Source organism: Trachypithecus francoisi, unplaced genomic scaffold, assembly GCF_009764315.1.
Source record: "Trachypithecus francoisi isolate TF-2019V2 unplaced genomic scaffold, Tfra_2.0 Lachesis_group7, whole genome shotgun sequence".
Lineage (NCBI taxonomy): Eukaryota > Metazoa > Chordata > Mammalia > Primates > Cercopithecidae > Trachypithecus > Trachypithecus francoisi.
In genome coordinates this window covers 56,038,220-56,061,194 of record NW_022681472.1, presented here as the reverse complement: position 1 = coordinate 56,061,194, position 22,975 = coordinate 56,038,220, and the positions used below count along the sequence as shown (strand labels likewise).

The following is a 22,975-nucleotide window of genomic DNA, read 5'->3' as shown; positions in this document are numbered from 1 at the left end:
TTAATATATGAAGATGGTAGTAAAAATACAGGTGTTTTTTTTTTTTTTTTTTTACAAAATATCATGGACAACATTTTGAATGTCAAAGACACACATAGCTATAATAAAGTTGGAATATATCTAATCTTTAAAATGCACATCAGGCTGGCCAACATGACATTTCACAACCATGGAATCCTTGAACAGAATAGCATATAGGTGTGACCATTAATTGTACATCCCAAAGATCAAGGTTAAAGACTTAAACATTTACCCAACAATTCAGTGTAAACCAATGCTCCCCTCCCCAGCCCTTGACTCAGGGTGTTGCTCTGTCCATCAGGCTGGAGTGCAGCAGCACGATTGTGGCTCACTGTAGCCTCAAACTCTTGGGCTCAGGTGATCCTCCCATCTCAGCCTCCCGAGTCACTGCCTGTTCTTTTTATATCCTAAAAGTAGAACTGTTGACCTTAATGCGTGGTTACACCTGGGAAACTGCACTTGGCTTAATAGCCTGCTTCATTCACTTTGCTTGGGGTTGATTTTGCCTTACAGAAAACAAAGTTTCCCTTCATGATTCTGATATTTAAAAGACAGTCAAACACTATATGAAAATACAGAAAGGCCTATACCTAGTAATAAATGAAAAACTGAACTCAAGATGATGTATGCGTATTGACAACAAGCAAAATGGTATACTCCATATCAAATGACACAGTGACACAGGAGAGTGGTTTCCAATATATTTATTTAATCAGAACTTCAGAGGGTTCTAGAAACCTGCATTTTTAACAAGGAATGCAGATGATTCTAGGTTTTGATTAAAAGTGTGGTTTGGGGAAGCAACTTTACCCTTTATTGTGTGTCAGATTACATATACAATAAAACAAAAAGTAATGTAATGGAACAAAAAATTGCTTTATACAAAATACTAGTAGATACCCAAATACAATATGGTCTTAAAAATAAAATCATATGTATATATAGTTGTATTCCTAAGTACAGTAGTGCCCCCCTCATCCAAAGTTTCCCTTTCTGTGGTTTCAGTTACCTGTAGTCAACCACATTCTAAAATAGGTAAGTACTGTAAAAGAAGATATTTTGAGAACGAGAGACCAATCACATTCACATAACTTTTATTACAGTATGTTATCATTGTCCTATTACATTGTTATTAATCTCTTGCTATGCTTAATTTATACATTATACTTTATCATATATATATCTCATATATATATCATAGTATATATAGAAAAAACAGTGTATAAAGGTTTGGTACTGAGGTTTCAGGAGTTCACTGGGGGCCTTGGAATGTATCCCCCAAAGATAAGGGAGAACTACTGTATGCAAAATCGAAAGCTATACAACAATCAGAAACGTTAAGAGAGCAAATCCAAGTATAAGTGAAGACACTCCTCTGAATTCCCAGGTTTCATCGAGCATCAAAAACAACCACTGTATTAATTTGAGTTAAGGACAAAAACGGTACTTAAACATTATTAAAACTGAAGATTTCAGTCACTTTCTCTTTGCAATAAGCTGGTTTGTTATTTAACTTAAAATACAAAAAAGAATGGAATTCACTATTTACTGTGACAATTGGTTTTTAAATAAACTAAAAACACTTTCAATTTTTATCACCACCTTTTCCATAAAATGTATCAAAAAACACTAAAGCAGGCCAGGCCCGGTGGCTCACGCCTGTAATCCCAGCACTTTGGGAGGCTGAAGTGGGCAGATCATGAGGTCTGGAGATGGAGACCATCCTGGCTAACATGGTGAAACCTCGTCTTTACTAAAAAATACAAAAAATTAGCCAGGCATGGTGGCGGGCACCTGTAGCCTCAGCTACTCGGGAGGCTAAGGCAGGAGAATGGCGTGAACCCGGGAGGCAGAGCTTGCAGTGAGCCAAGATTGCACCACTGCACTCCAGCCTGGGCAACAGAGTGAGAGTCCGTCTCAAAAAAAAAAAAAAAAAAAAAAAAAAAAAAAAAAAACACTAAAGCAATGTTAAAGGTGATAATCTGTCGATTTAAAAAAAAATGTGCTAGTTATAACAATTTACTCAGTATTTTCTTTTTCTACATGGGGTCACACTATGTTGCCCAGGCTGGTCTTGAACTTCTGTAGCCTCCCAAAGTGCTAGGATTATAGGTGTGAGCCACCACGCTTGGCCTACTCTCAATGTTTGAACAATTCACATGCTCAACTTTTTCCATTAGGTGGTATACACAATATTTGTATTTCTCCTTGTGAACTTTAGCTTGTCCATAAAATCAAGCTCAAGAATGAATACTTATACAAATGTAGTCATGCATCCATAATGACGTTTTGGTCAAAGATGGATCACATATAAACAGTGGTCACATAAGATGATACATTTTTGCTGTACCTTTTCTATGTTCAGATATACAAAAACACTGTATTACAACTGTCTATGGTATTCAGTACAATAACACGCTGTACAGGTGTGTAGCCTAGCAGCAATAAGCTATACCATATAGCCTAGATGTGTATGTATAGTAGGATATACGGTCTACGTTTCTGTAGGAATGATGAAATTGCTTAAGGACACAATTCTCAGAATGTATCCCTATCATCTTTATCAACCCCAGCATTACTCATTTCCTCCTACCTCATATGTAGAAAGCACAGTTAAAAGGATACATCTTTTAGTCCTTTTCTTGTACATTATTCTGTATCCACATTCTCTGCATCTGATTGGATCCCTAGATTTTATTTCATTTTCTGTGTGACATTCTAGAATTAAAAAAAAAAAAAAATTTACTCAATGCCTAAAAGGAAAATATTACAGACAAATTATCTTAACTATATTTTTCACCTAAGGCAATTCAAAACACTAAAATATACTCAATCTCAAGGGTGTGCTGCTATTATTAAATGTATTAGGTAGGAAAGAAAAGGGTTGTAGGCCATGCATATTTCCAGGAGAGAGAATGAAATCTCAACGAGTTTTGTTTTTTTCTGTTAGTAAACGGAAGACCAAGGACGAACCCAAATCTACTGACCTCAAGGAGATTTTTTTTTATGGTTGCTAAATGTTCTACTGTATAACTTTGAAGACCAGTAACTCATTTAAGCAAAGAATAAATGTAACAATTTCAAAAAAACTTAAATAAAATATTCTTACTTTATGTAAGTGTTACTCCTACCTCCACAGATATATATCATTGGTTGCTGCTTTGGAGGTTGAACGTCCTTCTGGGTGTCCATTGTTAGCCCCTGAAATCACAGACTCAAATACTGAATATCTCAAAACGGCTTCTCACAAGTCCATCTGGGCCCATTTTTCTCAGGAGAAGCTAAAAAGATCCCAATTCCTAATCTGCTCCTTTCCCCAAATCCTATAGGTCTCAAGCACGAAACGCATACACACAAGTATTGAGCGTTTACCCGAAACTGGACATAATAACTACTCCATACATGATAGGCCATTATAATCTTCGTAACAATGCTCGGAGACATCACTCTTATCTTATAGATGAAGCAACCGATACTTAGACACGTTAATTTCCGCAGAATCACTCAGCTACTACAAGTCAAAGGAATACAGATCTGACTGCAAAGTTCGCGTCTTCGTTTAACACAAGTTCTATTTTTCCCAAACTCTAGTAGAAGTTAGCCAAAAACAATTACATCCCTCAACAAGGGAACAGGCTAACCGAAGGGAAGAACAATGAAATAACTCCTATTGGCTAAACATCTAAACTAAAATAGGGAAAAGAACGATAGCATGGACTGTATCCCCAGGCACTCTCAACTCGACCTCCATACCGGACCTTTTTACCCCAAGTGTCTTTCCAGTTTTGGCCCAAATATCCACCACAAACCCCAATACGCCAATTCGCTACCTACACAGCACGGAAAAACTTCTCACTCCGCGTTTCCAAATACAACCCTCTCGTCCAGGTGTCGAGACCAACTTCCGGCGCTGGTACATGACGCACAGTGGAGTCTGTCTCTCTCTCTCTCGTTTTCCCCGCCTCTTCCGCCCCAGGCGTGGCCCGAGAGTCCGGATTGCGCAAAGGCGGTAAAGCAGGTGGCTTTGTATTAGATTTTACGGGTTTAAGTTCCTGTTTGGTCCCCAGCTATTTTAATTTTGCAGGAAAGCAGAGCATTGTAACAGTTATGCAAGTACAAGGCGGTGTGTGTTTCTGACTAATGTAGTGGTACAAAGTAACACTTTTCCAGAAACGTAGAGGGTTAGGAGAAAAACCGAGATGACACTTTTCATGAAGTACTGGGCTAGCCGTTACTCGGACGAACGTAATAGAATCGACTACACCAATGATTTTCACGTGGGAAAACACTTTTCCAGATTGTTTTTAAAAATTGATACCTGTGGTGTGGCAGTGGGGCAGCTGCCTCTTATCCTCTTGATTTGTCTTGATTTGACAACGTGCCAGCAGCCCTCGCTCGCTCTCGGCGCCTCCTCGGCCTCCGCGTCCGCTCTGGCCACGCTGGAAGTGCCCTTCAGCACGCGGCTGCGCTGTGGGGGCCCCTCTCGGGCTGGCCGAGGCCGAAGCCGGCTCCGTCTGCTCGCTGGGAGGTGTGGAGAGAGAGGCGCGGGAGGGAGCCGGGGCTGCGCGGGGCGCTCGCGGTCCGGCGCTGTTTCCGGGTGCGCGCGGCCCGCCGGCGCCTTTTGGGCTTGATCTGGGGAGGAGTCCCCTCTAGGCTGCCGGAGTGCCCGGGACTAGGTGCTGCAAAGTCCCGAGGCCACTGCCAGTGAGAAGTGAAGCCACCTGGGCTTCTGGGACGAGTGGGGACTTGGAGAACTTTTCTGTATGGCTAAAGGATTGTAAACCCACCAATCAGCACTCTGTGTCTAGCTAAAGGTTTGTAAACGCACCAGTCAGCGCTGTGTCTAGCTAATCCGGTGGGGGCTTGGAGAACTTTTCTGTCTAGCTAAAGTACTGTAAACGCATCAGTCAGTGTTCTGTGTCTAGCTAAAGTTTTGTAAATGCACCAATCAGCACCCTAAAATAGACCAATCAGCAGGATGTGGGTGGGGCCAGGTAAGGGAATAAAAGGCCAGCGGAGCCAGCAGCGGCAACCTGGTTGGGGTCCCTTAGCATGCTGGAAAAGCTTTGTTCTTTTGCTCTTGGCAATAAATGTTAATGCTGCTCACTGTTTGGGTCCCAGCTGCCTTTATGAGCTGTAACACTCACCGCAAAGGTCTGCAGCTTCTCTCCTGAAGCCAGGGAGACCACAAACCCACCAGGAGGGACAAACAACTCCGGATGGGCCACCTTTGTGAACTGTAACACCACAAAGGCCTGCAGCTTCACTCCTGAGGCCAGTGAGACCGTGAAGGAACGAACGACTGGGAGGAACGAACAACTCGAGACGCACTGTCTTTAAGAACTGTAACACTCACTGCCAGGGTCCACGGCTTCATTCTGGAAGTCAGCGAGAACAAGAACCCACCAATTCTGGACACACTACTGTTAAATCCTTTGCCGAATCCGTTTACTTGTTTTAAAGTAAAGGCTAGCATGATGGTAGCTACATGAACAACTCCCACTTAAATCTGAGAGATTTTGGTAGCTTTTGTTGTCTACTCTCCCTCCCTCCGTTCTATGTATTCCGCCATAGAACAACAAAACACTCTGCTCAGTGGAGGTGTGTTCTTTCAAATATCAAAATTTCAATATGATGGATCAGTTGGTTCAGAACATTTACGTTGGTTTCCCTTTTTTGCAGAAGATATTTTACTTAGTAGGGTGAAGAAAATGAAGCTACCTAAAAAAATTAAAAAACAACTTGTTAACTATTTTAAAATTAATGAAAGAAGTAGGCACTCTTTGCCCCAACACGCACTATGTCTGATATTTTATTAAGCAGGTTATACTCCTTTCGGGCTCTCCATCCAGAAATCTGAGAGCTTTGAGCTTCATCTTTCAGTTCCAGAAGTTCAAACTCCTTTTGTTGCATCTCCCCAGACCAGCTTGAGAGATTTAAGTTGATCTTTCCAGGAAGATGCCATTTAAAAACCTTTCAGGGAAACAAGCAGTTCCTGGCTTCTTTCTTCACAGACAGGCTTACAGAGCATAAATATTTTAACCATTAGCACTGTTACAAAGTACCTCTCCTCTTAACTAAAGAGGTGATCAAACAGAAGAGGCACAATAGGCTTCCCTTTAAGAACTATTAGATGGAACCATTGTTAACCTAAGAGAGATGACAGAGTGTTCCCAAAAGTCATACTTTCATATTTACAAGCTATGTTGTATTCTAACTCTCCAGTTGAAATATCAAGATAAATCTGATGCAGAACAATTTATGGAGATCAGAATGGATCAACATAGGTACAATACAAATGGGTCCTGGGGCCCTACAAAAGGGCAAGGTAATGACAAGTCATAGCAAGAAGATTCAGAATTTCAACAAGAATTCATGTTGGTGCTAGTTCCCGATCCAACATACTCTTTCCTATCAGCAAAGACTGGTAGTTTTAGGATCACTTGGGAGTATGGTCAGTGTAAGCTACCCTATTATCAATGATAGCATTAACTAACTTTTTCTGAGCATGTACTACATGCCAGACATCATTGTATTGTTCTGTTCTAATGGGGGTAGTTGTCTTGCCCTCCTGCACAATAGTGCTTTTTAATTCTTTATTCAGAAGGTTATGGAGATGCAAGTTGCTGTTTTTTTTTCACCTGAATCTCTGTGTTTCCCTTTTCCTTGATTATATTCACTTAAATATATCCAGAGAGCTTGAATATCATGGTAATTTGGGAAATCTCCCATTATGTTTTATTGGATGGTCCCAAAAAGAAGCATCAGATTTTGTGGTAAGCAGACAGCTTTTAGAGTTCTGAAGTCAATGATGGTATGACACCCAATGCAAGAAAGGAAAGCAAAGGGCTGGGCACGGTGGCTCATGCCTGTAATCTCAGCACTTTGGGAGGCTGAGGTGGGCACATTGCTTCAGGTCAGGAGTTCAAGACCATCCTGGCCAACATGGTGAAACCCCCTCTCTACTAAAAATACAAAAAATTAGCCAGACATGGTGGCATGCACATGTAATCTCAGCTACTCAGAAGGCTGAGTTGCAAGAATCGCTTGAACCCGGGAGGCAGAGGTTGCAGTGAGCTGAGATTGTCCCACTGCACTCCAGCTTGGGTGACAATGCGAGACTCTGTCAAAAAAAAAAGGGAAGCAAAAAGGCAAAAAGACTGTGGTGAGCAAAGAATATGAAATTACAGCTCAGTGACTTAAATCCGGAGTATGTAAGTAAAGCTCAGGCATACTACATGTAACTAGGTGTCTTTTTGCCCGTTTTTAAAGGTGGGGAGAGGTGACAATTATTCTTCCTTGAACAATATAGAGGAGATATGATATGGTCTTTTACTCCTCAGTCATAATAAAAATATCTCAAGAAAAATTAATTAACTGGAGAAAAAAGAAAAGGGCAAAGTTTAAATGGTTTTGGGGTTATGTGGATTTTATTTAACCATAGGCAAAATTCCCTGCCCTGTTTACATTGGGATGGAGATGGGGAGCAGACATTAAAAATGAGTAGATAATATGGGATTTTAGAAGATAATAAACTACACAGAGAAAATTCGGTAGAATTCTGCAGAATTGCAAATGTGGGGCAGGAAAGGGTAAAATGGCTGTAGTAGAGATTTGTTTGAAGAGCTAGAGAGGGTACTATTCACTCTACCAGTGCGTGTGAGGGTAGGCTTCAGAGAGGTGCTGTCTTGAAGAATGTGTAATTCATTAATTCTTTACAGTCCTACAGGTACCTCAAACTTAACCTCACACTAAATGCATCTTATTTTCTCCCAAGCCTATACTCTTCATTCCCTCACTCCTTGCCCCATGCAGTTGATTCTGCCAACTGAATATGTCACGTCTTGGTTCTGCTGCACCCCCACTGCCTTCTGGAGAAATGCAGTAGCTTTCTACTGGTCTCCTGGCAGCCACCCTTGCCTCTCTCCATTCTGTCCTCCATTCTGCCACCAGAGTGGACTTCCTAAAAATGCTCTTCAAACTCTTAATGTGCATCCAGAACTTTCCAAGACTTAGCTTCTTCTCTTCTCAGGAATTTTCTCTAATCTTTTCCTCCAACAACTCTTAGTTTCTGCATATAACAAATTATTTGCAGTTTCTCCATGTGCCCAATTGCTCTTGCACATTTTGTTTTGAGTTTGAAATTTTCCTGCCCTTGCACATTTTAAGTTAGGAATTTCCTGTTGTCTGCCTTTTAAATTGCCACTTGTACATCAAAATCTATCTCATGCACTCTGTTCTCCAGTAGGATTAGCTGGTTCTTCTTTGTGCTGCTACTGTTCCTGTCACAGCACTTGTTGTATACCAATGAGCTCCTCAACAGCAGTAACTGTGGCTGTGTCAGCTTTGTATTCCCAGTACCTAGCCCAGTAATTGGCACATAGTTGGAAATTAACCGTTAGTGAACGGGCACAGTGGCTCACGCCTGTAATCTCAGCACTTTGGGAGGCTGAGGCGGTGGATCACCTGAGGTCAGGAGTTCGAGACCAGACTGGCCAACCTGGCAAAACTCCGTCTCTACTAAAAATACAAAAATTAGCTAGGCTTGGTGGCGGGGGCCTGTAATCCCAGCTACTCGGGAGGCTGAGGCAGGAGAATCGTTTTTGAACCTGGGAGGTGGAGGTTGCAGTGAGCCAAGATCACGCCACTGCACTCCAGCCTGGGTGACAGAGCAAGACCCTGTCTCGTAATAATAAAATGTTAGTTTGATTTTGGATGACTGAGGGACATCCAGATGGAGAAATGTCCAGTCAGAGAAGAGTGGTGGCAGTGCCTGTTACTGGCTTAAAAGTGATGGTTGAAGTTCTGAATAAGAATTACATAAGCATGGGATGATAAACTAATAAAAATGCTGAGGTAGGACCTCTCATTTAGGGAGTAGGCCAAGAAAAGAAGCCAGAAAAAGGAGACTAGGAAGAAGCTGCCAAGAGCAGCAGGAGTGTCCCTGGCATATAATAGATGCCCAGTAAATATTTACTGAATGAAAAAATTAGGGTTTAAAAAATTTATTTGGCATTGAGGGTACTTGGGAGTTCATGATGCCCAAAAAGGGATGTTTGTAAACAACGAACACATTTCAGTCCGGTTTTTTTTATTTTTTTATTTTTTTGAAGGAAAATTTGTATTTTAATTATTTTTATGTACAGAAAACTCAACAGTGTACATTTAACCCAGATTAGTGGCAAGTTCTTTAGCCTTTGCCTTTTCGAGCTTGGCGATATGAGCCACAGACTTGGGACCCAGGACATTGCCGCCCCAGTGACGGCGGATCTCATCGTATCTGTCGTTGTAATTGGTCCTGATAGCTTCCACTAGCTTAGCCAAAGCGCCTTTGTCTTCCGAGTTCACCTGTGTGAAGGCGGCAGTGGTGCAGGTCTTCCTGTGGACTAGACAGCCCAGTCTGGCCTTCCCCTTGATAATGCAGTAAGGGACCCCCATTTTACGACACAGGGCAAGCAAGAAGACAACCAGCTTGATGGGATCCACGTCGTGTGCAATCACCACCAGCTGAGCTTTCTTGTTCTCCACCAAGGTGGTGACGGTGTTAACTCCTGCTCGAAGGACAGGTGGTCTCTTAGTGGTGACATCCCCTTTGCCAGCAGCTTTCTTCTCGGCCCGGGCCAACAGCCTCTGCTTCTTCTCTTGCTTTGTCTCTGGTCTGTACTTGTGGGCCAGCTTAAGCAGCTGAGTAGCTGTTTGGCGGTCCAGGGCCTGGGTGAACTGGTTAATAGCAGGAGGCACTTTCAGCTGCTTATAGAGGATGGCTGTCTGCCGCTGCAACCTGATATAGCGAGGCCATTTCACAAAGCGGGTGAGGTCTCTTTTGGGCTGGATGTCCTGTCCAATGCCAAAATTCTTAGGTCTTTTCTCAAACAGGGGATTCACCACTTTCTTGGCCTCCTGCTTTTTCACGACAGCAGGGGCCGGAGCCACCTTCTTTCCCTTGGCCTTCTTTCCTTTCAGCATTTTGGGCGGCGGGGATCAGTCCGGTTTTTATTAATAGATTTTTTTAAAATCTTTTTTTTTTTGAGACAGGGGTCTCACTATGTTGCCCAGGCTAGTCTCCAATTCCTTGGTTCAAGTGATCCTCTCATGTGTGCCTCTCAAAGTCCTGGGATTACAGATGTGAGCCACCAGACCCGGCTCACTTTTTTATCACAAAACCTGTATATATTCATTGTTGAAACACGAGAAGAAAACACAGATAAAAAGACACAACTAAAAAGCAAGCATAATCCTGTACAAAGGTACCGTATCCAAGTTATTCATACCTTTCAGACCTCATCCTGTGTATATCCATATTTTTAACCTAAAAAGGGTCAGTTTGTAACTTGCTTTTTACATTTGGCAGTTTGGAGAAACATTTCCAGGCGAACATTCTCATACATGATTTCTAATGGCATCCCACTGTAGGCCACGTTAGCCTTCCTAAATACGGTAATGCTTCCCAATGTGGGAATGGGGAGAGGCAGAGCCTTTCTGACTCGCATTAGGGCGGGTGCAGGGGTGAGCAAGAGAGGTGGGCGCCTTCCGCTCAGGCGAGGACCGAGGCCTGCCGGCGGCCGGGCGGGGTCGCTGCAGAGTCGGAGGAAGGGGCGGGGCGACGCGGGGCGGGGCTGCGCGTAGCGGTTACTCTGGGCGGGCTGTTCAAACCCGAGGAGTGAAAGGCGGCGGCCCCAAGCGAAGCTGGTGTGGGGGTTGCCATAGGCCGCATCCCAGGGGGCGAGGCCGGGGCTCCTCCCCGGCGCATCCAGCAGCGGCTGCCCGGCTCCCCTCCCAGCTGTCCGCTTCGGCGCTTCGCCCGACCCTGCGGCCTCCAGGCGGGCGGCGGGGGGACCCCAGGCGAGTGCCAGTTAGCGGGTCTCCCAGCGGCCCCGGCCCCGCGTCCCTCTGTGTCTTCCAGGTGGTAGGCCTACGGAGGCGCACGGCAGCCCTCACTCCTCCGCTCCCGGTGACGCCAGCCCATCCGCTGCCGCCCTTGGCTTTCTGGGCCTAGCGGATTTTTTGACGCCCTGCTGAGACCGTTACCCACCCGCCCGCCATAGCTCTTCAGGGGAGTCAGTGCCAGGCTGCAGCACACATTGCCTTTTCAGGAACCCGAATTTGGGGAGTTTAGTCATGTCTAAGTGCTGCTGGAGAAAACAAGGATATTACGATAACTATTTTCTGGAGGGCTGAATTCAAAATGATTTAGACCTTCTCAAATGTTAGGAATAATCCCTGCGGCATGCACACTGTGTACCTTTCGACTTTGAGCAGTCATGGTGCTGCCGCACCTTTCAATTAATTGTGCAAACGAAAGTTTTCCTGTTTGAGTGGCATTATTTTGGCATGAATTTCAAAGACAAAGATGAGAGAATTTCTTGTTTGGAAGCTACGTAACTTTGACATCTAAGAGCTCAAGATTTACTGATGGTAAGAGTTTCCACTTTAACAAATGAAGGACATTTGGGTTTAATGTATTTCATTCTCTGATTTGATAGGTGCTTTTTTTTTTTTTTTTTTTTAAAGACAGAGTCTCTCTGTTGCCCAGGCTGGAGTGCAGTGGCGCGATCTCAGCTCACTGCAAGCTTCGCCTGCCGGGTTCACGGCATTCTCCTGCAGGCGCCCACCACCACGCCCGGCTAATTTTTTGTATTTTTAGTAGAGACGGGGTTTCACCATGTTAGCCAGGATGGTCTCCATCTCCAGACCTCGTGATCCGTCTGCCTGGGGCTCCCAGAGTGCTGGAATTACAGGCGTGAGCCACCGCGCCCGGCCGCTGCTTTTTTCTTTCTTTCTTTTTTTTTCTTGAAGAACTCTTTAGGGATAAATTTTCACAGCCTTTTATCAGAGGCCTAGTTTTTTGAAATGAATGTGGAAGAGGCTTGATTGAATTTATCCGTGAACTGTTGAGTCCGTAAAATACAACACACAGTCCATGATTTTACATGAATGATTTTAAAATTCAGTTGGGAAGAACCACGTTTGAGACCAACGTCTTGGGGTAGTAGAAAGATGAAAATGATAGCAGAGAAAGGACTTTGGAGGCAACTTTAAGTGTGTAGATGAACAGAAACAAATTGTGTTTTTGTTTGTTTGAAGAGATGGGGTCTCACTATGTTACCCAGGCTGGTCCCAAACTCCTGGACTCAAGCATTTCTCCCGCCGCGGCCTCCTAAAGTTCTGGGATTACAGGCGTGAGCCACCGGCCAGATTAGATTTTTGGATAACATTTTAGGGAAAGAGATAATATCTGCATTCCCCACTTTGTTTTTAACAATTTGCCTCTTGAGTTTCCCAAATTCTAGCATTGTGAGACACCTAGTGGTGAAGTAGCAGTACAATTGCCATAACCTTCTAAAAGGACCCTGACCGGCCAGGTGCGGTGGCTCAAGCCTGTAATCCCAGTACTTTGGGAGGCCAAGGTGGGTGGATCACCTGAGGTCAAGAGTTCGAGACCAACCTGGCCAACATGGCGAAAGCCCGTCTCTACTAAAAATACACAAATTAGCCGGGCGTGGTGGTGGGCGCCTCTAATCCCAGCCAGTGGGGAGGCTGAGGCAGGAGAATTGGTTGAACCCGGGAGGCAGAGGCTGCAGTGAGGCGAAATCGCACCACTGTACTCCAGCCTGGGCAACAAGAGCGAGACTCCCATCTCAAATAAATAAATAAATAAATAATATAAAAATAAAAACAAAAGGACTGTGATCCAAATTGAGTGAAAAGTGTTATTTAGCAGAATTACTTTCAGAGAGGGAGAAAAGAGTTCATGGGTGGAGGTGTAATTTGAATATGCATTCTAGTTTATTCATATTTGTAACACAAAATTGCTTAAAAAGAGAACAAAATTATAAAAAGCAGTTTGATAAATCTTCTTGGCTTATGACCATATGCAGAAGTTAGCAGTGATCTGAGAGGATGTAGATCAGAAGGGGACATGTATGACATTTATCAAAAATGAGTATAGACTTAAAAGGTTAAAAAATACTTAGACTTTGTTTAGTAAAAATAATCTTTTAATGATCATCAAACCATAAAGAAATAATTTGTGTTTAGAGTAACAATTTGCTTTTGTAACAAAGATCATTCACTCATATATTTGATTAAATTTAAGCATAAATAAATTACTGTCACATTACAGCCAACTAAATAGATCTTCCCAGGATCTTTAATGGAGAAAAATTGTGCATTTGTCCTGGAGAAAACTTTGAAGGAATGACAGTCTTCTTCGTGTCCTTTGAATCATCTGGAAAAATATCAAAAACTATAATAAATTTTTTTCTTAACACTATTTTTGTCAAAACAAATTTGTTAGCTTTCTTTAAGATTTATTTCAAGTTTCTAAAAAGAAGGAATGTGATGATACTGTTGAAAAGGTTGAAGAGTAAAATATTTCTTAGTGTCATTCCTTGCTCATGTAACTAATGAGTAACTGTTCTTTAAGTAATTGAGTTGCATTCTTTATTTGCAACTTCAAGAATATTTTAAATGGTGGTTTTCCCATAAATAGTTGCCTGTTAACTGTGAATTCAAGTTAACTGAAACTGGACCTTGCATCACAAAATATTTAGAAAGTGAGATATGAATAAGTACAACATGCCAAGTTTGAAATGGCCCTATCTGTGGTGCATTATGGTTAGCTCAAGAAGAATGTGTTAGTAGTTTATTGATGAGCCAGAGTCTTTGTAAAGGCTTAAGTCTGGGAATTCACACCTTGTGAATGGTTATGGGGACTAGATTTCTATAGCAGGTCTATGTTACATGTTTGAACATTACTCGAGTTGTTCAGCCTGATTGCAGGTAGATGTAGTGGCAGCACTCATTATTTGACACATTTCCCAAAGATGTTTAAAAAGTAGCATATAGTGTTTTTTGAGTAGACTAATATAGGCTGGCACAAATAAGCTAGAATATTAAAATGAAAATTGTTTAGTTCTGTGAAAATCATAAGGTAATAATATCAAAATAATGCTTCTAGGTTTTTTCACTTTAGGGTAGTTCAATAAAATATGTGTACATGATGCTTAGCCTATGGTTAATCAAGTGATCTTTGTATATTTATAACCTGAACATTTTGGCTTTTTGATGTCAAGAACTCACTTTTAAGTAGGATATACAACAGTTTTTTATGGAGTAGAATTTTTTTTAAAGTAACTTTTCAAAAATTGTCTTACAATTTTCCATTATTATCTGTACTCATAACAAATAATGTATTTTGGTGTAAGCTGCCTGGATTCTCATTTCAAAGGCAGAATAACTTTGTTGTCACTTTGCAGAAACAGAGATTTTGAAGATGTCTCAAAAACACTCAGGTCAAGCTGGCACTGAAGCAGGAAATGGGGTGGACTCTCCTCCAATTGTCAACTCCAAGTACTCCACCTTCAGAGATTTTTGTTCCACATCTTCATTTCAAGATAGTGGCTACAATGAGTTAAAATCTTGTAGCTTTGATAATACAGATAAAGAATATCTTGGAAAGAAAGAAAAATGCCCAACATTACTCCATGAGCACCCTGAAACTTCAGGCCTGGGCTTAACACATTCTTTAGAGTCTCCCACTCAAAAAAAGAAATTTATCTTGCCTAGGAAGGAAAATGATAAAACCCCAGAACTTTGTGAAACACCTAAAATCAGTGGGAAAAAATGTTTACCTCGCAGAAGGTTGCATGTATCTTTCTCTCTTCTAAAGGGGGACTTTGAATCACAAAATAGTGCTCTAGAAAGTAGTATAAGCCAAGTTCTCAACTTAGAAAAAAATATTCCAAGCAGTGCTTCAGGTTTTTCCAGGGCAAATAATTTTAGCCCTTTAGTTACTAGCACTTTAAAAACAGAAGAAGTGACTTCATGCAGTCAAAAATTGAGGCTTAATTTTTCTCAGCAAAAGACTTCCACAATTGATGATACCAAAGATGATTGTAGCCTATTTGAAGTTGAATGTATATCTCCAATTCAGGGCAATAATTTTAAAGACTCTATCACGCATGACTTTAGTGATAGCAGTTTATGCATTAATGATGAGAATACATGTCCAGAGCTCCTGGGCTCCTCTGTTAGTGGAACAACTTGTGGAACAGATGAGGACATATTTGTGACTCCGATAAGTAATCTTGTGGCAAACATTAGATTTAATGCAAGTCAAATACTTTCTCCTTCACCTGAAGTGAGAGGCAATATTTCAACGCCTGAAGACAGTGGTTTTAACTCACTTAGCTTGGAGAAATCAGAAGATTCCCTCTCTGACCAGGAGGGTTCTTTTCAAGAACTACTTCAGAAACATAAGGGGACTCCCAAAGTAGGGGACACAATAAGAAAGACAAGACATCTTGGAAGGTCGAGAAGACTGTCCACCCTTCGGGAGCAAAGCTCGCAGTCAGAGACAGAAGAGGAAAAGCAGATTGTCCACCCTGACTCTGAAAAAATAGCAGCAGCTGCTTCTGCCATCTCAGAGGGTCAGCTGAGCGGTGATGAGAGTGGGCATTTGACCTTTAGCTTAAAGAATTTATCGAAGACCCCAGCCTTGCAATTGGTGCATGAGCTGTTCATGAAAAGCAAAAGAAAAAGATTCCAGGAAAATAGTGCACATGAATTCTTAGAGCAAGGGGATGGGGAGAAAATAGCTGTGCTACAGTGTATACTTGCAGGACTGATTGGCAAGAAAATGGGTATAGAAAAACTGGACATCTTAACAGAATTAAAATACAGAAATTTAAAGCATATTCTTGCTATGGTTTTAGATTCCTTGACTGCAGAGAGCCTATGCAGGTAAGAAGTAAGAGTTATTTATGAAATAAAACTTATCTTTTTTTAAGTTGGAAAGTTTTTCTGTGACTTGAGTGGTTGTCCTTTATTTTGTTTTATTATCTCTGTCTTTTGTTGTCTTATATCAAAGGTAGTTTAAGTGAACTTCCCAGCAAAGCTAGCTAGTACAGATCCTTCTGTTTTTTGTTTTGTTTTGTTTTGTTTTTGTTTTTGTTTTTGAGATGGAGTCTTGCTGTGTCACCCAGGCTCAAGTGCAGTGGTGTGATCTCGGCTCACTGCAAGCTCAGCCTCCCAGGTTCATGCCATTCTCCTGGCTCAGCCTCCTAAGTAGCTGGGACTACAGGTGTCCGCCACCATGCTCAGCTAATTTTTTGTATTTTTAGGAGGGATGGGATTTCACCATGTTAGCCAGGATGGTCTCGATCTCCTGACCTTGTGATCCACCTGCCTCGGCCTCCCAAAGTGCTGGGATTACAGGCATGAGCCACCATGCCCGGCCAATCCTTCTGTTTAAAAGCCTGCTTAAGTAGCAATACGGTAGTCTTTTTTTCTGAATAAAGTTCTTATCACTGTCATTTGGAAAGAGAGTTGCTAAAAGTTGAATTTTAAATTTTCAAGATGGCAAGCTCTATTCCATGTAAGTTGTTTAATGATTTAATAGTTCAGATCATATTGTCAGATTGCAAGTAGTATTAAAGTTATGACACTTTGTCAGAAATAATGTAATGCATTGTGGTGACTGAGAAATGGCAGTGTACAAAGAATACCACTTAATTATTTAAGTTCTAGAATTTAAAAACAGTGGTTAGCTTTCATTTTAGGGTTTGATCTTTCCAGAGATCAGGGGAATATGGATTATTTCATTTTTATTGTTAACACAGCAGTGAAAGTTAATTACTTTGGGGAATTTCAAGAAATTAGAAACTGAAGAATTTGTGTTCACAGGTGTTGCAGTAGATTGAATGCTGCTGCATAATAAAGAGAAAGACATTTCAGAATATTGAGGGTGGGAACTAGGGTTACAAAGACTAAAATGAGCCTCTGTTCATGCCAATTTGGGGGAGTTACAGGACAATCAGAAGACAAGACCCATGGGAATGCCATGGCAATGAAGGAGAGAAGTCATGTGGAACAGAATTTCTGCAAAGTGATGGTTATGGAGGAACATGCAGGAAGTTAGTGAACCTCTTTCTTGACAGGTATATGTCAAGAGTTTTTTGTAGGGTCCTTGGTTTTTTTGTTTTGTCTTGTTTTTAGTTTTTGTAGAGATGGGGTCTCACTGTGTTACCCAGGCTGGTCTGGAACTCCTGGGCTCAAGTGATCCTCCCCCCTCAGCCTCCCAAAGTGCTGGGATTACAGGTGTGAGCCACTGCTTGTTCTGTCCTTGTTGTTTTTATGGCCACTACTTCTATCAAAGCCCTTCTTTATCTTTCCTCCACACATTAATTGTATGGCTATTGTAGAGAACTGTAGGATTTCTTAGCTGGAAGTCTTCTAAGGTATCTAGTTCAATCACATGTTTCACAGAGGAGGAAATAAGCCCCAGAGAAGTGACCTTCTGACAGCCACTCAAGGAGATAGGAATAGATCTAGGTCTATAATGAGCTCTCTGATTTCTAATCTAGTATTTTTCCATAAACTTTTATTAAGGTTTAAGGCTTTCTGAAATAGATTTGATCAAGAATGTATTTGGTATATCTTAAGTAGGATAATAAACAGATTAGTGCACCCATGTTGTATGCCTTTTAAAAATGTTCAAATGATAAACTGTTTAAAAAATTAAGAAGATGGCTGGGATACAGAATTTTAAAAATATTTTTGGTATGGATGGGGTCTTACTACATTGCCCAGGCTGGTCTCAAACTCCTGGGCTCTAGCAATCCTCCTGCCTTGGCCTCCCGAAGTGCTGGGGTCACAGGTGTGAGCAACTGTGACCGGCCAGGAATGCTATTTTTATATGCTGGAGTATTTGCATCAGTTAAAATTAAAATTGGGTGACACTTTTGGGTGCTTGCTTATATGAGCAGTTGATTTTCAGTCATATTGCAACAATTGTCTCTCCTTCCCATCTCTCCAAAAGTACAGTATTGGTACTACAACTATGTTGGCAGTACTGTTCTTCCTGGTAACTTGAGAGTTGATGACCAGTTGCAGTATCTGTGACAAATACCCAATTATGTAGTTCATTTCTTCCCCATTATTGGGTGACTTTATGTCTGTTCCTTTCCTTCCCTCTGATATAGGGCACATATATCAGCTTAGAGAGAGTCAATGGCAATTGAAGTGGCCATGGTAGCTGGAAGAATAGTTGTTTTGACAACTGGGACCCTCTGTAAGAAGTGACTTTTTTATTTCAATCTTTTCTGACCTTACTCCTTTTGATTTGTTAGAATAACAACAGCAAAAAAAAGACCAAATTAACAGTCAAAGTGTTACTTTTTAATAATAATATTATCAAAGCTATTGATAAATCAGCAATCACTGGACAAAAATTGTGTTTTTAGCTGCTTCATTCTCATAAACTTTGATTAATGAAGTAGGAACTCTGGTGCGACCCATAATAGTATTTATATTTGGCACTTAGTAATGCCAGTGACGGATTAATTGTGCTTGTGTTTATGTAATCAAAATGACAGAGATAAACACAGGAATAGGAGAAATTGATGAAACCTCTTGTGTTATAGATGACAATCATTTCCTGTTTCTCTTGTTCCAAATTTTTAATGTTACATTTGAAGTTAAATCCTCTTAGTCAGTCTCCCAGTAGATTCATATTGGCTTTATATGACCATTTATAAAAGAGTAATCTATCTATATAATGTTGGCATATACTTTACATTTTAATAGGAATTCTTTTATATGATGAATCAGTATGAAATAACAGTGTTGACTAAGTCATATTTTTAATCTAAATTTTTAGGTTTAAATTTACTGCCCGAAATCTTTAAGACAAATTTTTCTCATTAGTTAGCATACACAACAAAATGTTAATCCTATAGAATGTATACAATATAAGGATGGATCTTTTTGTTATAGTGTTTGGAAAGTAAGCAGAAATTGGCGTGAAATTGTTGTTCAAGATAAAAATGCAAATCGGAGGAGAAAATTTTATATCACACAACTGAAAACAGATTCCGAGGTAATGTATATAGTACTTCTCTAAAATGGATTTGTATAAATACATAATAATCTCATGTTGCTAGACAACCTAATTTGGTTTTCCTGCTATCTTTTAACCTTTTCCATTTAACAAACATTTACTCATAAATTCTTTAGCTTTCCCAAACTCAATTTTCACCCAGTCTGTAAATGGAATAAACAACATAGCATCAAGAACATTTTTTTGGGCTTTGTTGCTGCTTACGTGTATGTGCTCTTAGCAACATTTGAATACCAATTATATGCTGGATCCTAATCATAATGAGATATCCTTATAGTATTTTTAATCCAGTCTTTTGAGTGGACATTACATGCTAGTAACTGTGCCAGTACTCAGATTACAATGGTGAACATTTCTGATATGGTTCCTGCTCTTTTGGAGCACACACCCAAATAGGTGACTACAATCCAGGTGTGTTAAAGGAAGCCCAGAGTTATTTAAAGGAGTTTTTGACTGATACTTGGGAATCAAGAGAAGTGCGTCTCTACTGAGACCTGAATGATGAGTTAGCAATTAGCCAGGTGAACACAGAGAAGAGGGTTTTAGCAGATAAAATAACATATGTACAAGCCTGGAGGTAAGTGAGCAAAGCAGATCAGTACCTGTGAAGCATCATAAACTTGCACTCCCTTGAGGATTTGAATTCTGGCTTTAAAGTTACAAGAAAAGTCCTACAGAAGCTGATGGATTCCTGTCAGCCATGCTGTTTTGTGTAATAGGTATCTGATGACTCTAGCATCCATGTTTGATTATAGATTTAACTTTAGGCCAAAAAAAATTCTGAGAGTTCACTAATACATTCCTGTTCTAGTGAAAAATATTTAATAACATACTATAAGTAAATTTCTAATTTGACTACATATAATAATTGGAATGAAGCATGCCATAAACAAATATGAACACCTAGTTATAGATTGGCAGGTTTTTCATTACAGCAAACTATTAGGGACTGCTATTAACTAAAACTTTGATTTTCTTTTTTATTTTGAAGAAAAGCTTTACCTTTTCACCCGTTCAGAGCTCCTGGCTACTTCTGCAGCTACTGGCTCTGGGAGTTTATAATAGGGAAGATATTAATTGCCTTCTTAACATCTCTTTTTTGAATGCTGCCCTGTATGCTAAGGACAGACTTGAAAAACAGTTGTTTAAGCATGCACTTATTAATATTTAAACATTTGGTTCCATGTACTCCTTAACTCCTCTAAGGAAGAAGCATATGGTTGTGCTGGCAACCCTCCATGTAACTCCAGATAATGAAATATTCAATTCTCAGAAAAAAAAAAAAGAAATATTCTCATATTTGGCCAGGCACAGTGGCTCATGCCTATAATCTCAGCACTTTGGGAAGCCGAGGTTGGTGGATCACTTGACATCAGGAGTTCGAGACCAGCCTGACCAACATGGTGGAACCCCTGTCTCTACTAAAAATACAAAAATTAGCTGGGTGTGGTGGTGCAGGCTTGTAATCCCAGCTACTTGGGAGGCTGAGGCAGGAGGATCGCTTGAACCTGGGAGGTGGAGGTTGCAGTGAGCTGAGATCATGCCACTGCACTCCAGCCTGGGTGACAGAGTTAAACTTTGTCTCAAACAAAAAAAAAAAAAAAAGGAAAAAGAAAAAATTCTATCCTCATACTCTGCAATCACTTTATTAAAAACTCAGTTTCTTAAAGAACTATACTTTTCCTCCTTTCTTATGCTCTTTTTCTTATTTTGACTTGCTTTTTAAAATCTTTTTCAAAGTAATACATGGTTTAAAAAGTCAAATTGGACTATTGTAACAAAATATACCATTATGCCTTCATACTCTTGAGTCTTGTTCTATTAAGACAATCATTTTCAACACTTTCTTCTAGTATTTAGCTCCATATTTCTAAATGATTTTATTTTCTTGTCATTTCTTTACTATTTTCTATAGAAGGATTAGGTTCTCTAACGTCTCACTACTACTACCACTACCAACATAACCCCTCTCTCTCTGAATTCCTTTCTCTCTTTTCCTATCTTATGACTATAATTACACCACCATTTGGGAATGAATCAAAATTAGGTGCTGACATTACAAAGATTGTATTGAGATTATTATAACTTTTTTCACAGCTTTAGTATGTTGTACACTATGATTACACTTTAGTTCTTGTATAACTTTTTCCCTCCAGAGTTAATAATTGCCTAGTTTTCTGTCTCTGTCTTTTATTTATTTATTTTTGCTTAGTGTTTCTCTATACAGATCCCTGATTCATCTCCCATTATCCACCAGAACTGAAAGTCTCCTCTGTGTAAGTCCAAACAAATCAGGTATTCTACCTGTTCCTTCTTTTCCTCAGAGACATCCTTCCTGGGGCCCTTTGCTGTCCTATTCCAACATAGACTGGTTGCTTCCTACTTGAACGATTCCAATGTATTATTAACCAAAACAAAAAAAAATTATACAAGAAAATTATTTGATGGTTTTCTCCACTCTTTTGTTTACTTCTTGCCTACAGCTGCTTTTTCTACGACCGCAGAGTTGAGTAGCTGGAACTACATGGCCCACAAAGTCTAGACTATATATTATCTGGTCCTTTACAGGAAAGGTTTGCTGAACCAACCTTTGAAAAATTGAAAAGTAACCAGACATACAAACTTAGATGTAGAATTTAATTTAAAATTTTTTCTTTTTGTATTAACTTTTATATGTTAGGTGAGAAAAGGTCTTTTTTTTTTTTTCTAAAAAGGAATGGCCTAGGGAGAGAATTCTGATGGCAAAAAAAACCTCTTCAAAGCTTATAAATCCGTGTGCAACAGAAAGCTATCCTGGAACTGTTTTGGTATTGCAGTGTTGATGCCTCTTGTCCTTTACCACAGGGGGCTGTATTAAATGTTGAGGATGCTGCCACTCGGCTCCAGCTTTTAAATCGCTCAGCTTTAAGATCTGTGCAGGCACAGGCTAGGATACCTGGTTCTCAGAGAGAGCAAGGGTCAACATTATCTCCCTGGGGAGAAGTTTTGACACCTCTAGCAAGCTCTTCTGTTACTCACTTAAGTAGTAAACAGGAAGAATATGTTAAGGTGAGTATTTATTATATAATAAGTTATTAGAAATATTTACAGAGTTTGAAATAAAGTGCTCCTCTATATGAAACCAGAAGATTTAGTGTGTGTGCTTTCACTGCAGGTTGCCAAAACACTTTTTATTGATGAAGCATTAAAACCTTGCCCAAGGTGCCAGTCCCCTGCTAAATACCAGCCATATAAGAAAAGGGGACTGTGTAGCCGCACAGCCTGTGGTTTTGACTTTTGTGTGTTATGTTTGTGTGCTTATCATGGGTCTGAAGAATGTAGTAGAGGAGCAGCAAAGCCAAGAAATAGAAAAGATGCTCTCCCAGGAAGTGCCCAGAGTAAGCGGAATTTAAAACGCCTCTGAAGAGACTAAATATAGAAGCACTCCCCCATGCAGTGTTCTATTTATCTGACTTAAAATTATGAATATTTTGAATACATGCAAATCTTCCCATTAATGACAGGTGATGATTTATTTCCTATTTTGTATATATTATAATCCATGGCATTGTATGTTTTCTTTAAAGTTAGTTTTGAAAAAACTTTATTTTATTATGTCATTTTACCCATTTTAATAACTTGGTGTTTTAAATAAAGAATTTTCATTGTTGTTATATGTATGTATTTTATTGTTTTATATAACATTTTAAATTTGTGCATTTCATCACTCTGTTGAAATGTTCTTCAATCATTTTTTAAAAAATAGTTTTTCAAATAGTATTAAAGATTTTGAACTCGAGACAGATGGCCTTTATAGATTTGGAAAATGAGTACTTGACTGAAATGAAATATAAATAAAATATTTTTAGAAGTTCTATTGAATTTATTCTATAATTTCAGTCTCTGGTTAAGTAAAATGTACTGAATATTAATAACTAGGAAGACATAAAGAGTGACTTATTGGAAGTATGTAGTTATTCATAATGGGAGTCTTAGTTAATATACCCTTATAAGTAACACATTTCAAATAAGTACTTTAAAAAATTCTAGAACTATAGGCACAGATTTCATTTA

The 22,975-nt window shown here is 40.0% G+C and overlaps 3 protein-coding genes across 7 annotated transcripts; 1 reads left to right on the top strand and 2 right to left on the bottom strand.

Moving 5' to 3' along the window:
- Positions 1-709: 709 nt before the first annotated feature.
- POLR2K (RNA polymerase II subunit K) lies at positions 710-4,662 on the bottom strand. 5 transcript variants are annotated; one of them, XM_033202992.1, is made up of 4 exons: positions 4,340-4,662; positions 3,153-3,222; positions 2,647-2,739; positions 710-1,434 (listed from the first exon to the last, which is right to left on the bottom strand). In XM_033202992.1, the coding sequence occupies exons 2-4, from the start codon at positions 3,211-3,213 to the stop codon at positions 1,412-1,414; spliced, it is 177 nt and encodes a 58-aa protein (XP_033058883.1). In that variant the 5' UTR covers positions 3,214-3,222; positions 4,340-4,662; the 3' UTR covers positions 710-1,411. The 5 variants fall into 5 exon arrangements, with proteins under 5 accessions (XP_033058883.1, XP_033058878.1, XP_033058879.1 ...); XM_033202987.1 differs by lacking the exon at positions 4,340-4,662 and adding an exon at positions 3,856-3,991; XM_033202988.1 differs by lacking the exon at positions 4,340-4,662 and adding an exon at positions 3,876-3,952.
- Positions 4,663-9,123: 4,461 nt separating this feature from the next.
- Positions 9,124-9,998, bottom strand: LOC117079268 (60S ribosomal protein L7a-like). The gene has a single exon (XM_033202986.1). The coding sequence runs from the start codon at positions 9,985-9,987 to the stop codon at positions 9,187-9,189; it is 801 nt and encodes a 266-aa protein (XP_033058877.1). The 5' UTR covers positions 9,988-9,998; the 3' UTR covers positions 9,124-9,186.
- Positions 9,999-10,627: 629 nt separating this feature from the next.
- FBXO43 (F-box protein 43) lies at positions 10,628-22,698 on the top strand. Its single transcript, XM_033203015.1, is given in 6 exon segments — positions 10,628-11,392; positions 11,395-11,436; positions 14,280-15,765; positions 18,799-18,901; positions 21,767-21,970; positions 22,077-22,698. Coding segments are annotated over 6 exon segments (2,124 nt in total). The 5' UTR covers positions 10,628-11,352; the 3' UTR covers positions 22,326-22,698.
- The last annotated feature ends 277 nt before the right edge of the window (positions 22,699-22,975 follow it).